This window comes from Diabrotica virgifera, chromosome 5 (assembly GCF_917563875.1).
Source record: "Diabrotica virgifera virgifera chromosome 5, PGI_DIABVI_V3a".
Lineage (NCBI taxonomy): Eukaryota > Metazoa > Arthropoda > Insecta > Coleoptera > Chrysomelidae > Diabrotica > Diabrotica virgifera.
Window position 1 is genome coordinate 17571888 of NC_065447.1, and position 17580 is coordinate 17589467.

At 33.2% G+C, this 17580-nt stretch overlaps 1 protein-coding gene across 4 annotated transcripts in view; it reads right to left on the reverse strand.

Moving 5' to 3' along the window:
* The window catches only part of LOC114332856 (uncharacterized), a 348079-nt gene that overhangs the window by 214444 nt on the left and 116055 nt on the right, over positions 1–17580 (reverse strand). For all 4 annotated transcript variants that reach the window (XM_028282646.2, XM_050652319.1, XM_028282668.2 and 1 more), the window contains exon 2: positions 16949–17236. In XM_028282646.2, the coding sequence (XP_028138447.2) occupies positions 16949–17009 (61 nt within the window). In that variant the 5' untranslated portion in view covers positions 17010–17236. The remainder of the gene's footprint in view (positions 1–16948; positions 17237–17580) is intronic.

A 17580-nucleotide genomic window follows, 5' to 3' on the forward strand; every position in this document is an offset into this window, starting at 1 on the left:
CATATTTTCAGGTAAATATCCCTTTAAGTCCCACTGTTATCTAGATCTAGGTTGTCCTCTTTTTCCATTTCTAAGTCAGCGGTATTCTTGTCTATTGTCCATTGTTCGCATATGCCATATGCCCATACCAGAGTATTTCTCGTTTTTCTATTTCATAATTTAGTGTCCCCTTCACATTCATTAGTTCTCTAATCCATTCCTTTCTCACTTTGTCCATTAATGTTAATTACAGCTTCTTCTCCAAAACATCATATCCATTGCATTTATTCTGTTTTCTATTCTTCTATTTGTTACCTACGTATCTGAGTCATACAGTCAACAGACTTCCACTATTATCTTTAAGATACGGTTTGTAATAACGTCACTTCATATACTTACTTACTTAATCCTCTTGGTTCCGTTCGGAACATAGGGCCTCTACGCGGTTCTCTTCCACTTGTTTCTATCTTTTGCATCTATTTTCATTTCTGTCCATGTTTTCTAATTCTTTCTCTGTACTTCTCTTCCAGGTTTCTGATGGTCTTCCACTTCTTCTGTTTTCTGTCGGCTTATATTCAATGACTTCCTTTGTTATGTCTTTTTCTTTTCTTAGTGTATGGCGGATCGTCTTCCACTTCCTTCTTTTAATTGTCAAGCTAACTGGTTCTTGTGTCGTCCTCCTCCACAATCCCTCATTGGATATTATATTTGACCAATATATTCCTTCTATTCTCTTAAGGTATATCTGAATGAATACCCGAACCTTATTCAAGTTACTTTTGGTCGTTTTCCAGGTTTCAGTTTCATATAGTAAGGCACTTTCAACATAAGTGTTAAAGATTTTTATTTTCGTGTTCTTAGTTCTCTAGATTGCCACAATATATTGTTTTCATCTCTAATCCCTTTTGTGCTAGTTTATTAAATGTTTAAAAAACAATTTTTCATTACAAAATATATATACTAAGGATTTCCACAGTTTTCGCTGTATTCCTTCACTCAAGCATTCTCTCCAGCTCTTTCTGTCTTTCCAGTTCTCTTCCTGTAGATTTCTTCTCCCCATTGCTTCATCCACTTCATCTCTAAAGTATCTTATGGGGCCTGTATCTCTTCCTTCTCCCTATCAGACTTCACTCTGTTATTCTGTTTATTCGACGATTTTGGTCTGCTTTTCTAACGTCCGTACCAGAATAATCTCTCCTGTAGATGTACTCTATTATGTTTGAGTTCACTCCCATTATTATCTTGATCTTTGTTATTTATTCTATCTCTTCTTGTTCCTCTGCAGCTTCTCCTTGGGAATTCCATCTCTGTTGCTCTTATTTTATTTTTCGTTTTCTTATATATTATCCAATTTTCACACCCATCAGTGAGGATACTTTTGTCATGGTGTTATATATTCTTCTTTTTGTTTTTCTGCTAATGTTCTTATCCTACAGCACCAGATTAAATTATCAAATGCAATCTCTTGTTTGTCCTAGTTTATTTTTTATATCTTCTTCAGCTTTTCCGTTTTTTTTTGACAGCTTCCTTCAGCTTACAATTTTTGACTATACTCGAGTTACTGCTACATCTGCCACTTGTATAGACAATATTACGACAAATTTTGAAGGAAATCAGTTTCGACCAAATGTCCTTGAACCTTGTTTTTCAGACCATCGCGGACAGTATATTAGTATAATCAAAACATCAAATAAATTAAAATCAAGTGTTTGCACTAGAGCCTTTACACAGTAGTCCATGTGATGAGACCGCTCCCGTCTGGAAAAATTTCTGATTCGGTTTCTTTGTGGATTCCTATTCAAAAATGTCCCCTTTAAACAAATCTGAAGGGTGCCGGGCGGAATTCTTGGGCAGAAATTGTTTAAACAATTTTTTTAAACAAATACAAAAGATCACGTTTCTTTGCTCCGGAACATATATTTTTAAGTTTTATGGGTCATTCTGAACAAGAAAGGTATCTTGTAAATTTTCTCAGAAATTGATAGTTTTCGAGTTATAGGCGATTTAAAATCTGAAAAATGCGAAAATACGCATTTTCGAGGCTTAAAAACTCATATTCAAATTAGTATTTTTGACATTGCCAGATACTTAAATTGAAGAATAGATATTCAGCTTCAAGATTATGAGGAGTGATCGCGTTTAACTTTAATTTATACCGTTGTTTTTTAATTGTTAAACATGCGTGTTTATCCGATTTTTTCGCCGGTGCGGCGCGCTCCATTTAAAAAATCTCCTATTTTCCTCCGAAAAATATTTTTTCTACATTCTTTAGGACATTCTAAATAAAATAAGTTTTTTTAACATTTTTCTCAAAAGTTAATAGTTTTAAAGTTAAAAGCGATTTAAATCCGAAAATGCGTTTTTTTGTCATTATTCGGATTTTAAATCGCTTATAACTTAAAAACTATTAACTTTTGAGAAAAACGGCAGGAAACTTATTTTATTTAGAATATCACAAAGAATCTAGAAAAAATATTTTCCGGAAGAAAATAGGAGATTTTTGAAATGGAGCCCGCCGCACCGGCAAAAAAATCGGATAAACACGCAAATTTAACAATTAAAAAACAACGGTATAAATTAAAGTTAGACGCGATCGCTCTTGAGAATCTTGGAGCTAAATGTTCAGTCTTTAATCTAAGTATCTGGCAACGTCAAAAATACTAACTTAAATATGAGTTTTTAAGCCTCGAAAATTATAAAAACCCTTCCTAATACATCAGACGACATAATCTTGAACTATCAAAACTTCCCAGCTCCATCGAGTTCGTTTTTTCTATCTCCAACTACTCAACAAGAAGTATCAGAGGTTATAAATTCATTAAAAAATAATTTCAAATAATTACTGAACCATTAACACATCTCATTAATAACATTTTTTCAATGGGGATATTTCCAACTGGATTTAAATACTCCAAAATTGTTCCTATTTTTAAAAAGGGCGATCGTGATCTTGTAGACAATTATAGACCAATTTCTATCGTTTCCATATTCATTAAAATAATAGAAAAAATTCTGAAGCAACGCCTAATATCGTACTTTGAAACCAATAACTTTCTTACAAGTTCTCAATATGGGTTTAGAAAGGATCGTTCCACAACTCATGCACTCTTAGATGTGATGAGTGGCATAGTGGATGGCCTGGAAAAGTATAGCCAAACTGCCATAACGTTATGTGATCTTTCAAAGGCCTTGGACTGTGTTTCTCATGATATCTTACTAAAAAAACTGCACTTTTATGGTATCAGAGGTACCCCTCTAGAACTAATTAAATCGTATCTAAGTGATAGATACCAAGCAGTCAGATACAGAAATTGTCTCTCTGAATTTAAGCATGTTAAGCATGGAGTTCCACAAGGTTCTGTTTTGGGCCCTCTATTATTTATTATATATGTTAATGACTTGCCCAATTTTATGGCTCCATGTAAAACAGTATTATTTGCAGACGACACTACTTTTATTTTTTCTGACATAAATCGTTCTCTTTTAGAAACCACTTCTACAAATGTAAATTCAAATGCTCAATCATGGTTCGCAGCAAATAAACTTAGACTAAATGACAACAAAACTCAAAATTTATTCATTTCATCTAATCCATTCGATGCTCGTGTGGAAAAAATACTGTAAAATTGCTGGGCATGACAATTGACAACACACTGACTTGGTATTTATAACCATATTGACGATCTCAAAGGTAAACTTTCAAGTACTTTATTTTTACTTAGACAACTAAAACTTGTTACAAGTGTTGATACTTTAAGAACAATTTACTTTTCTCTTTTCCATTCGTTTTTAACGCTATGGCGTTATTTTGTGGGGAAACTCTTGCAATGCACTAACAATATTTAAATTGCAAAAAAAGCAATTAGAATAATTGCAAAAGTTGGTTACTTGGAATCTTGCAAACCATTATTTATTAAATATAAAATAATGCTCTTGCCAACACTATGACTGTACAATGTCCCCGTGGAAACACACAAAACTGCAGATACTTTAGTAAAACAGTCTCCTCATCATTCTCTTTGCCTTATCCCTATGCGGGGTCGGCTTCCCTAATTGCATTTCTCCACACAATTCTATCTTGGGTCATATCAATGTTAATCCCCTTTACCAACATGTCCTGCCTTATCGTCTCCCCCCAGGTCTTCTTTGGTCTTCCTCTCCTACTCCTTCCAGGAATCTGCACTTCAGATATTCTTCGTATTGGGTGGTTAACGTCTCGACGTTGAACATGATCAAACCATCTTAACCTATGCTCTCTCATTTTGGCGTCAATTGGTGCCACACCTAGACTTCCCCTAATATACTCATTTCTAATTTTATCCTTCTTTGTCACTCCACTCATCCATCTAAGCATTCTCATTTCCGCCACATGCATTCGCTGTTCCTCTTTCTTTTTCACTGCCCAACATTCAGTTCCGTACATCATAGCTGGTCTTATGGCTGTTTTATAGAATTTTCCCTTCAGCTTCATTGGAATTTTTCTGTCACACAACACACCACTCGCTTCTTTCCACTTCATCCATCCAACCCTAATTCTACTGCATGCATCTCCATCTATTTCTCCATTACTCTGTAATACCGATCCTAGGTACTTAAAATGATTGCTTTTTACAATCATTTCACCATCCAAAGATACCATTTTAAAAGTTTAGTAAAACAGTCTGACTTGCATAATTACAACACAAGAGGTGCCAATAATATCAGAACAGTCAAATATCGTTTGAGTAAATCACAAAAAACTCTATTGACTTTAACATATATAACGTCCAACCTACGGTTTTAAAAACCTTACAATCAATAAATTTAAAGTCATTCTAAAAAAATATCTTCTGAGATTTGCTTTTTACTCTGTTAGTGAATATTTTGATCATTTTAAAGCAGTATCATGGACATGAATATTACTCACTATGTTTTCCGATGTCTCATTTTGTGAATGTGTGTGAATGTATTTATATTTCTATACCTATATGTTATTTGTATATGTTATAGTCAAAGCCCGAATTTCAGGCACTCCTAGGATTGACTAGGCAATCCTCAGGTCTGACTGACGGTCTTAGTCAAAGCCCGAAATAAATTACAGTTTCGGCCTTTGCCTAGTCAAACCTAGGAGAGACTGAAGTTGGTCAGCCAAAGGTCGAAATTCAATTTTATGAAATTGGGGTTTGACTAGTCAAACCCCGATCAGCTGTTAAAATGTCGTAATTTGTTATATTAGGTTTAATAAAACGTCATTTTTTAATTTTAATGTTTATTATTTTTATATGGTCGTAATTAAAATAAAAAAATTAGTATACTAAGTTTTTCAACCTAATAAAATAAAATATTTTTAATTGATCATTCTCTAATCTAAGTAAAAATTAAGACGGTTTTGGCTTCGCATTGCAACTGAATAAAAATGGTATACATTTTTATAAAAAAATTAGTGTTTATTCTCACATGTTAAGGCACTATGGCATTTAGATTTGCACAATACGTTAGACCTTTTACACAATTTTGAAGAGCATTTCTTATTGCAGTAGCATTTTATAAAGCCTTGTCCTCCAAATTTAAAATCTTTTGTACTAATTTCTCTTGAGACAGCTTAACGTCTGAAACATCTTCGAAATTAAGTAAATTCTCTTTGCATTCTCTTATTTGATTTCTTGAAAAAAGTGTGTTTATTTTTCCTTATTTCGTACCAACTCTTTATAAACCGTTAATTGTTTTATCGTCAACTGTGAAAGAAGATATTGCAATCGGAGAAAAAACTAAGTATCACCATAATACTAACGAAGCCCCTGGACCGTCGTCACTAGGAGAGAAAGAAAATTGTCAAACAATTCAGATTCCTTCTTCAGATGTGGTTTGTTGTATTTGCCAAAAAGAGAGCTCTGACGTACATACGTGCATAATTTGTAGTCTGGTGGTACATGTTGTATACGCTGATAGCACACTTGGTGCATACTATGAAGGTTTTAACAGAAAAGTTACTTGCATGCTTTGTGCACACACAGAAAAGATTAAAATAAATAAAGCAAAGACAATTGAAGGTCCTTATGCCCACGCTAATGCTATGGAACAATTAAGTGAAAAAAAAGCCTCTAATTTCGATCGGAAAAACTGTAACAATACCGATCCCTAGCTTTGATACAGCCAAAGGAGATGCTCGAAATATTTTGGGTATCATACAAGATAAAACAATAATTGACGGTTTATATAGAGTTGGTACGAAATACGGAACAATAAACACAATTTTTTCAAGAAATTAAATAAGAGAATTTTCTTAATTTCGAAGATGTTTCAGACGTTAAGCTGTCTCTAAGAGAAATTAGTACAAAAGATTCTAAATTTGGATTACAAGGCTTTATAAAATGCTACTGCAATAAGACATGCTCCTCAAAAGTATGCAAGTGTAAAGATCTAACGTATTGTGCAACTCTAAATGCCATAATGTCTCAACATGTGAGAATAAACACTAATTTTTTTATTTTGATTACGACAATTTAAAAATAATAAACACTAAAATTAAAAAATGACGTTTTATTATACCTAATCTAATAAATTACGACATTTTAAGCTAGATTTCATAAAATTAAATTTCGACCTTTGCCTGACCAACTTGGTCTCTCCTAGGTTTGACTAGTCAAAGGCCGAAACTGTAATTTATTTCGGGCTTTGACTAAGACCGTCAGTCAGACCTGAGGATTGTCTAGTGAAACCTAGGAGTGCCTTAAATTCGGGCTTTGACTATAACATATATACACATTATCTTATATATCTTATATATTTTATATAAATCAAATTGACTTGCTACAATTCAAATTTTTTTTTTGTAAACGTAGTCAATAAATTTTTAAATCTTTTGAATATTTTCCTTTCTTTGATATTATGAAACGTACTTGTCTGATCCTCTGATTTGTTTACCTTCATCTATTTCCAGCTGTTTTATTTCTGTATTCTCTGTTGTTAGGTATTCAGTTTTCTTAAGTTTATTTCCATCCCATTCTTTTTATACTCCTGTTCCAGTTTCCTCATCATAAAACTGAGGTCATCTACATCTTGTGCGATCACTATTTGGTCGTCAGTAAAATTTAGGGTATACAGATATTCGTGCCTTACTGGTACACTCATCCCTTCGCACTTTCTTTTCCATGGTTTCAGGGTTTTTTCCAGGAATATTTTGAACAGGGTAGGAGATGTGGAACAGCCCTTAGTAGTAGTCCCTTTTTCGTCTCAAATGGACTGCATGCTGTGTTATTATTGTAGTGTGATTTTACTGCTGTTAATCTTCGTGGACCGATATTGATCAAGATCGGTCAAATCCAAGAAAACGAGTGGCAAGAACACTATAAAAAATTGCTAACCGAAAGTCGCCCCCAATTCAATGAAGTAGAAAGAGACGGAATAGAAATCTATACACATGACGAAATCGAATTAAGCCTAGCTGAGGTAAAAAAAGCAGAAAGCCCCGGCGGAATACCAAATGAATTGATAAAGAACGGATCGGAAAAGCTATTCCGCATGATACACAAAATGTTTGATAGAGCACTGAATGGAGAAGACTTACTGGCAGAATGGACTCAAGCATATATGACATCCATATAAGAAACGAAATAGAAAAAACTGCGAAAACTATCGAGGAATCAGCATAATATCATCTATAGGCAGACTGTATGGAAAAGCCATAAAGGAAAAATTAGAAATATATATATACAGGATAAAATCGGAGAAGACCAGGCAGGATTCACAGCGGGGAAAGCATACCTGGATCACATTTACACGGTCGAACAACTAACAGAAAAACGAATGGCCAAAAATAGATCTGTCATGGAAAAGAAAGTGCGAAGGAATGGGTGTACCAGTAAGGAATGAATATCTATATACCCTCAATTTTGCTGACGACCAAATAGTGATCGCCCAAGACGAAAATGACCTCTGTTTTATGATGAGGAAACTGGAACAGGAATATACAAAGAAGGGATGGAAATAAACCTAAAGAAAACTGAATACCTAACAACGGAGAATACAGAAATAAAACAACTGGAAATAGACGAAGGTAAACAAATCATAGGAACAGATAAGTATAAGTATTTAGGTTTTATAATATCAAACAAAGGAACAACTGAGGAAGATATAAAAAATAGACTACGACAAACAAGTGACTGCATACGAAAATTGAACCCGATACTGTGGGATAAGAACATTAGCATAAAAACAAAAAGAAGAATATAATATAATACCACGACAAGAAGTATCCTCACTTATGGGTGTGAAAATTGCACAATAAATAAGAAAACCAAAAATAAAACAAGAGCAACAGAGATGGAATTCCTAAGGAGAAGCTGCAGAGTAACAAGGAGAGATAGAATAAATAACATAGAGATTAAGAGAAGAATGTGAGTGAACTCAGACATGATAGACGACATCGAACAGAAGAGATTAACCTGGTACGGACATGTCAGAAAAACAAAATCGGTGGATAAACCGAATAACAGTGTGGAGCCCGATAGGAAAAAGGAAGAGAGGCAGACCCCGAAGATCCTTCAGAGATGAAGTAGACGAAGCAATGGAGAGAGGAAATCTACAGGAAGTGGACTGGCAAGACAGAAAGAGCTGGAGAGAACGGTTGAGTGAAGGAATACAGTGAAAACTGTGGAAATCCTTAGTATATATATAATCTTCGTGGAACTTCGATGCTATTGATTCACATGGCTTGGTTCTAGGTGTCGAGTCATATGCCTTCTTAAGATACACAAAAGCCCGGATGGATCTATTTTAGCCATTATTTTTTCTATTAGTTGTGTTCGACCGTGTAAATGTGATCTAAGCATGCTTTCCCCGCTGTAACTCCTGCCTGGTTCTCTCCGATTTTGTTCTGTATAGGTATGTTACAGTTCAAGTTGATTATCCAGTTGGAGTTGACTCCAACTAGTTGGAGTCAACTCTAACGGCTGGTTTCAGTAAAAGTTGATTATAAATATAAAATGAAGATTTATATTCAACATTTACTAGTAAAAGTAGACTACTCCAACTAGGAAAAGTATACTCTTCCCAATGCCATTTAGTAAAAGTTGATTCTGATTCAGACAAACAGCCGATTCTAGAAATTAAATGTTACTGAATATGTTCAAATTAGTCTAGGCTGTATCGTCGCCCCCGTTAGGTAAATTACTCCGATTCAATTTTTTTGCACAAACTTACTCAAAAAGAGGTCCTTATAACAAATCTACTGGGTGCCAGGCAGTACCTTGAACGATAAATTGGTTAAACAATTTTTTTAGACAAATTCACAAAAATATTTTTTTCACTTCGAACAATTTTTTTTAGATCATTTGGGTTATTCTGAGCAAAAAAATGTATTTTGTGATTTTTCTCTAAAATTGATTGTTGTCGAGTTATATGCGATTTAAAATTTGAAAAATGCAGGCAATTTTCACGGCTTAATAACTCGGTTAAAATCCATTATTATGAAAGTCAGAAAGTGACCAAATCAAAGTTTATAGCCCCCTCTACAAGATCCAGCAGAAATTTTTGTCACTATTTTATTGCTAAGCTTTATCTTTAATTATTAACAATGAGCGCTAAGTGCGTATTAGGCGGCCGTCAATGGTGAGTACTAAAGAGATGCACCATTCCAGTCGTCCAATGGTGAATCTCACTCGCACTCACATTGACGGCCGCCTCAATACACGGTTAGCGCTCATTGTTGATAATTAAAAATAATATCTTATTAATGAAATAATGACAAAAATTTCTTCAGGATCTTATGGAGGTAGCTTTAATCTTTGATTTTTTTTAGTTTCTAACTTTCATAATATATAATATCGTATGGCATTTTTGCCTTTCGGACAGTTCCGGCGCCAATTACATATTTAACCCTGTTTCAAGTAACTAGTGTCTAGACGGCTTAACGTGCTCTCCGAGGCACGGTGAGACGGCTCGTGTCATTATTGGAAATGAAAATGGTTTGTCTTTAGCAGGGCTCGAACCCACGTGCACTGGCGTATGAGGCCAGCGATTATGCCGTTACTCCACGGCCGCTCGCTCGACTTTCAAAATAATTATCTTTAACCGAGTTATTAAACCTTGAAAATGGTTATTTTGGCGTTTTTCAAATTTTAAGTCGCTAGTAACTCGACAACAGTCAATTTTAGAGAAAAAAAGGCCCAACGGATCTAAAAAAAATTTGTGACGAAGTGAAAAAATTACACACACCGGCAAAATTAGCCGAACACCTTAAAAATGGGACATGTTTGATGTCTAGAATTTCCTAAACCTGTTGTCCGATTTGAGTGATTCTTTTAGTAAGTTATAGCCTTATTAGTTAATAATATCGGTGTAATAATATTGTTGCTAGACAGGTACATGTCATTTTATACCGGGTGTTACAATCATACTGTGTTTTTTTCTTAAAGTTCGGAACACCCTGTGGAATATTCTAGTATATATATTTTAAAATTAAAACTCGATTGTAGACTTAGGCTTTCTTAACATTTTCTTTTTTTATTCATTTGCTTAGGTTGGAAAATAAAAAAATTATGTGCTTTAACAACTAGCCATGTTTTTTATCAATAAATCTCCATAGTAGGGGAGGAAAGTATGCTCTTCACAATCCAATAGGTTCCCATAAAGCTTGAGTAACTGCAAATTTAGTATACTTTCCTCCCCTACTATGAGGATTTATTGATGAAAAACATGGATAGTTGTTAACGCACATAACTTTTTTATTATCTCACATAAGTTAATGAATCAAAAAGAAAAATGTTAAGAGAGCCTAAATCCACAATCGAGTGTTAATTTCAATATTTTACATGTGCTAGAATATTCCACAGGGTGTTCCAAACTTTAAGGAAAAAAAAACACAGCATGATTTGTACACCCGGTATAAAATGATATTTACCTGTCTAGCAACAATATCATTACAACGATATTCTTAAATAAGAAGGCTATAACGTCCTAAAAGAATCACTAAAATCGGATCAGTGGTTTAGAAAACTCGAGACATCAAACATGTCCCATTTTTAACGTGTTCGGCTAATTTCGCCGGTGTGTGTATTTTTGCGAATTTGTTTAAAATAATTGTTTATCGCCAAACGTCACTAAAATCATTCATTATTGCACTCATTTGCCCTCATTTTCGGCAGTAAAGTAACACTTTGTCGTATTGAAAGAAGAATGTTACTTTACCTGCCGCGATAATTAATCAACCGAGATTGAATGTAAGTGGTCAATGGCAACAATCGATTATTTATTTGAGTGAAATTAAAATTTATTTACTTTAATTATTAAAAATATTGTACAAAATTTATCTTATTATTAATAAAATTTATGTCAAAAAGTAAAATTCTGTAGTGTTTCGCAATTATATTTATACAAAATAAATCAAAACTTTACAGATTTAGTAATTAGGTAGGTGTACAATATTGATAACTATCGATTAAACATCAAAACCGGCCATCATGCAAAAGTGATCTGTGATTACTGTCATTACTGTCATACGATTTTTTTTTATTTCGTCTAAAACTAAAAAATCTTGAAATATTGAATGGGTTGCATATGTGAGTCCATATTAAATATAGTAATGAAACACAGACCTACTCACAATCATTTAATTATACTTTAACGACCGGTTTCGATCTCTACAATATACAGATCATCTTCAGGTCGGCGTTACAAGTAGTTAAATGCTACAATAAGAGAAAACTTGTGTTAGAACAGTGTCTGATTGAAGAGATGTTAATAGAAAGCAAAATTTAAAAATTTTAAAAAATTTATAAAAATTTTTTTGAAATAAAGGTTTGCAACTGTTGACATTTCAGAATATTGGTATATACAAAGGCACACCTATGAGTAAAAATGCTCATAGGCATGTATGTGCAAATGGGCGCATACAGTTTGTGAATTTGTTGAGATTAAAATTTTTAACCATTAAAAAAACAAAATAAGCATAAGCTGACTTAAATATGCTTCCAAATTCAAAGTAGTAATAATAAAAGAGATAGTAATATTGTTCTAATCTACTTACATGCCGTTACAAGGATTGCGTTGCAACTTAGTTGTTGTCATATTAGTACGTCCAAATTATGCTAATTGGTTTGTTGGTATAGTGATAGGGTAAACAGACATGTTACGTAGGTTAAAACACAGTAAGATTTCGAATTTGGAATGGATTCTGAAGGAAGATGCGTATGTGAAACGGGTGATGTTTTGTTCGAATGGAGAAAGACAATGCTCCAGGGGTTGCGTATTAATTGTAGCAAAGTATGAAATGTTATTCTAGACTCTTGTACAAATGTGATGGTCTTAGCTCGTAGATGTTATACGATGCGGGCAGAGGTCAAAGCATAGGAAATGAACCCGCATCGTATAACATCTACGAGCTAAGACCATCACATTTGTACAAGAGTCTAGAATAACATTTCATACTTTGCTACAATTAATACGCAACCCCTGGAGCATTGTCTTTCTCCATTCGAACAAAACATCACCCGTTTCACATACGCATCTTCCTTCAGGATCCATTCCAAATTCGAAATCTTACTGTGTTTTAACCTACGTAACATGTCTGTTTACCCTATCACTATCCCAACAAACCAATTAGCATAATTTGGACGTACTAATATGACAACAACTAAGTTGCAACGCAATCCTTGTAACGGCATGTAAGTAGATTAGAACAATATTACTATCTCTTTTATTATTACTACTTTGAATTTGGAAGCATATTTAAGTCAGCTTATGCTTATTTTGTTTTTTTAATGGTTAAAAATTTTAATCTCAACAAATTCACAAACTGTATGCGCCCATTTGCACATACATGCCTATGAGCATTTTTACTCATAGGTGTGCCTTTGTATATACCAATATTCTGAAATGTCAACAGTTGCAAACCTTTATTTCAAAAAAATTTTTATAAATTTTTTAAAATTTTTAAATTTTGCTTTCTATTAACATCTCTTCAATCAGACACTGTTCTAACACAAGTTTTCTCTTATTGTAGCATTTAACTACTTGTAACGCCGACCTGAAGATGATCTGTATATTGTAGAGATCGAAACCGGTCGTCAAAGTATAATTAAATGATTGTGAGTAGGTCTGTGTTTCATTACTATATTTACTATATTTAAAAAATCTTCCTCAAAGTTGTAAGTAAGTGTTAATGTTTTTTATGATTGACGATACAATTTTGTACGCACCACCTCAATACTCTTTACTTACTACTCTTACTGACTTTACTGAAATTGGTTAAACAATTTTTCGACCGCGGTACCGTGTGACACTCTGTGTATTTGTTATAAGGATTGTTATACGGATGTATTTCTTTGAGTAAGTTTGTGCAAAAAATCGAATCAGAATAATTTACCTAACGGGGGCGACGTTACAGACTATACTAATAAGTAGTTGAAACGGTCAAAACAAAGAAACGCACACTCATTAAAAATGCACTTGAGATTCTCGTATAATCAACATTTACTGAATCGATCCAGGAAGAGTCAACTCCAACTAGTAAAAGTTGATTTAAATTTTTAAAATCAACTTTTACTGCTCGTTTCAGTTAGAGTTGACTCCAACTAGTTGGAGTCAACTCTAACTGAGAATCAACTTGAACTGTAACAGGTACATATTTCTAATTTTTACTTTTGGATCTTTCTTTCCAGTCTGCCCATAGACGATATAATGCTGATTCCTCGATAGTTTTCGCATTGAGTTCATTCTGCCGGAAGTCTTCTCCATTCAGTGCTCTGTCAATCATTTGGTGTATCATGCGGAATAGCTTTTCCGATCCGTATTTTATCAATTCATTTGATATTCCACCGGGGCGTTCTGCAATTTCTTGTTCTGTATAGTTTAGATGGTTCTTTTTACCTCAACTAGGCCTGCTAGCTACCTCAGCTAGCCTAATTCGATTTCACCATGTGTATAGATTTTATTCTGTCTCTTTCTGATTCTTTAAAGTAGGGGCGGTTTTCGGTTAGCAATCTTTTATAGTTTATAGTATTCTTGCCATTCGGTTTCCTTGATTTGACCGAGCTTGATTTCCTCTGTCTTATTTCTTTGAAGCGGCTTTAAAATACGCTATGACTCTTAATCTCTCGTTCTCTATGTTTATCTCACCTTTCATTTTTTTTATTTGCCACTTTTCGTTTTACTTCTTTATTTTTTCCCTGTATAGTTATTACATTATGTATTATTACAAAATATTTTAAAATACCAATTAACAAAACATTTGTTTACAAACTAATACAAATATTAAATTTCCCGATAAAGTTTTTAGGTCCCAAACTGTTAACAGACCTAAATTCTATCACCTACGCTTCATGCGTAATAAATGAGTCTATTAGAATAAAGTGCGTGGTGAAATTCCTTGAAATTTAAATATTAAATTGTTCTTCTAATTGATTTTATGACACAGTTATTACCTACCGTAAAGATTCATCTTTGGTAGTATCATAAAAATATACGCATAACATTTAGAATTTATGCGATAAATTAAAATATAAAATACGATTAGGAAAAAGTAGATATTTAATGTAATATAAAATGCAAATCAAAAAGATCGTGATATAAAATTGGCTATGAGAATTATTCAATAATAAGTGGATTGAAAAAATCTAGACTTACGGGATGCCGAGTTAACCAGACAGCACAAGATTGATGATGTAAATTGGTGTCTTCAACACCAAAACTGGAACATTGGAAATTGGAAAAGTGCGCTATTTTTAAACGAAATTAGGATGTGTAAAATCAGATGATTAAAACTTATGATAACTCGGTACAAGCCTTAGGACGAATTCAATATTGTGTTAATTCATGGTTCAATCAAAACGGATTCGAAATAGCTCAAAATATATCTACTGTCTCTATTTTCACTCGACATAATATCCCAAAAATAGAGAATTTAAAACTTAATGGCTACGACTACGCAGTTTCTTCTTCCATTAAATATTTGGGAATGATTTTGGATCGTAAATTGACTTGGAAATTACATATTGACTTCATGATAAATCGATGTAATAAGATCTTAATTTTCTTATAGCAATTTCAAGGACTTGGTGGGGAGCTGATGTTGAAACTTCCTTGCTTTTCTATCGATCATATATTAGATCTATAATTGATTATGGATGTATTCTATATGACTCAGCTTCTAAACATATTTTAAACAAAGTAGACGTTGTACAGAACTTAGGAATCCGTATCTGTTTGGGAGCTATGAAATCAACTCCAAATAAAGCTTTGCATGTAGAAGCTTTAGAAATTCTACTCAATTATTTTTTACATACAGTTAGATTAGTAAAACCAAGTTACCATGAAAACCAGAAAAAATGTTTAAGTTAGGCCATGATTTTTCTATCTTCAGTGCTGAAGCCATAGCAATTTATGAGGCCCAGCAATATTTTAAAGAATCAGAAGATATATCTGCAACAATTATTTCCGATTCACTCTCTGTTCTTCTTGCTATTCAAACTATAGATTTTCCCCATAACAATTCAAATATTTATATCCTACTAATTAAGAAAATCCTTTTTGAAATTCATAAAAATAAAAGAAGAGTGAACTTTTTATGGGTTAAGGCTCATATAGGACTAACGCATAATGAAGATGTTGATAGTTTGGCTAAAAAAGCTATTGAGTATGGTACTTCAAATAATTGTAAGTTTTGCATACAGTTGGAAAAATGAAAGAGTACCCATAAACGAACATATAAAACACGCTGTATTTTCCTGTCACCGTGTCACAAAGAAAATTGGCCAGCGCAAGTACATGTAATAATAATTATTACATATACTTGCGCTGGCCAATTTTTTGTGTGACACGGTGACAGAAAAATACAGCGTGTTTTATATGTTCGTTCATGAGTATTCTTTCATTTTTCCTACTGTATCTGATTTAGTTAACACTATTACGCATCTAGTTAAAAATCAGTGGAGTCAATCATGGCGAAATCTTTGTAAACAATCCAAATCTCAGTATTCACTGATTCAACCTTCTGTTCCAAATATATATTGGTTTAAAAATTATGTAGTACCTCGAAGATATATAACAACATTAATCTGAATGAAGTTTGGACATGCATGTTTCCCTCTACATCTAGAAAGAATTAAAGTTTTTGATTTAAATCTTTGTACTGAATGTCAGAAGGTGGGTGATTTGAATCACACCTTCTTTGAGTGCACAAAATACATTCCATACACATATAATTTAATCGAAGGTTTAATAAAATGTAATGTTTATCCACCTTTCAATGTATCCTATCTATTGTCTCTGAACAGCAAAAATATACAAAAATGTATATGATTGTTTAATGAAATTTATCTCTGAAACTAAAAATAACCTCTAAATTTATTAATCCTGATAATTTGATATATTATGTACATATAAAAAAAGAAGAAGATGTATAATGGAAAAATGTGGTGAGCAACTTGGATAGTCCATAGCGGCCAGCTGCAGCTTTTGAACTGAGTAGAGAGCTGTGGAAGAGTTTGCTAAGGAACTCTAAGGACCTCATTGCCTTCTTTATGTATGAATAGAAAACAAAAAAGTTGTGACTGGCTAATTGACACCCAAGTCTATGCCATAAAACAAGAAAAACACGAATTCGTGTACTTAGAGGACGAGAATGACAAGCAAGAATGGAAACTACCAGATTTGTTTATAAATATAAAAGAGGATGGGTCATGTTCTGGGGACGAATTTTGATCGGTAAAAAAATCCTTTAATTTTCATTCAACCAACTTTATCTCGCAGGTGTGTTGATTTCGTTCTATAACCTGTAGTGAGTTACGCTCCTGAAAGATGCGGCGAAAGAAAATTTAATTTAGTATTAATTCACTTAAAATAATAAAAAATATCAGATGATTCCATATAAGTTTCGTTTAGTGTAGTTCAATTCTGTTCTCAATCTTTTACAATCTTAAATTAAAAGTGTCTCCCCTGCTGATACCTATTATTATACAATAAAAATAATAGCTTAAATGTTAAAAATACTCACCAACTGCCACAAGTGCACTAATCCACAAACATAGCACCCAGAAGTTTGCATAAGATACCATTTTTCGTTCACCAAAAATCGTTTATCGACCATTTGATGGTTTTACTCTTGAACCGTTTCACATCACTTCACAAAAATCGCGCACCGTTGAACACTCTATTTCACAAGGAATTCCTTTAATGTATTTTAATTCAATAGACCAGTTACTTCGATCATGACAGTTAGACGGGCAGCTAAAATAACTATTTCTTGTGTAATTAACCGGCAGGATTTCCTTAATTTTATTTCCTGAAACAATAAAACAAAATCAGTTAATTAACATTGAATAACAGTTCATTAATGGGAAACTTTTTTAATGCTTTTTTACGTACGAAGACTTCCAAATGAGTAGAAAAACCATAAACTGACTTTAGTAGGTACATTCGGTTAAGACGTCCTTATAACATTCGCTATATTTATTATATACCCACATATGCTTGAAAGTAATCATTAAATTACTCTTCAATTCAAAGATAAGTCGAAAATTACAAAGACAAATTACAGACATCCAAAGTTAAACTTATCCTTCAACACCAAATTTTTCTATATGGTCCACATATTGTTCAGTAAAAAGTCACACCATTTTGAGCGTC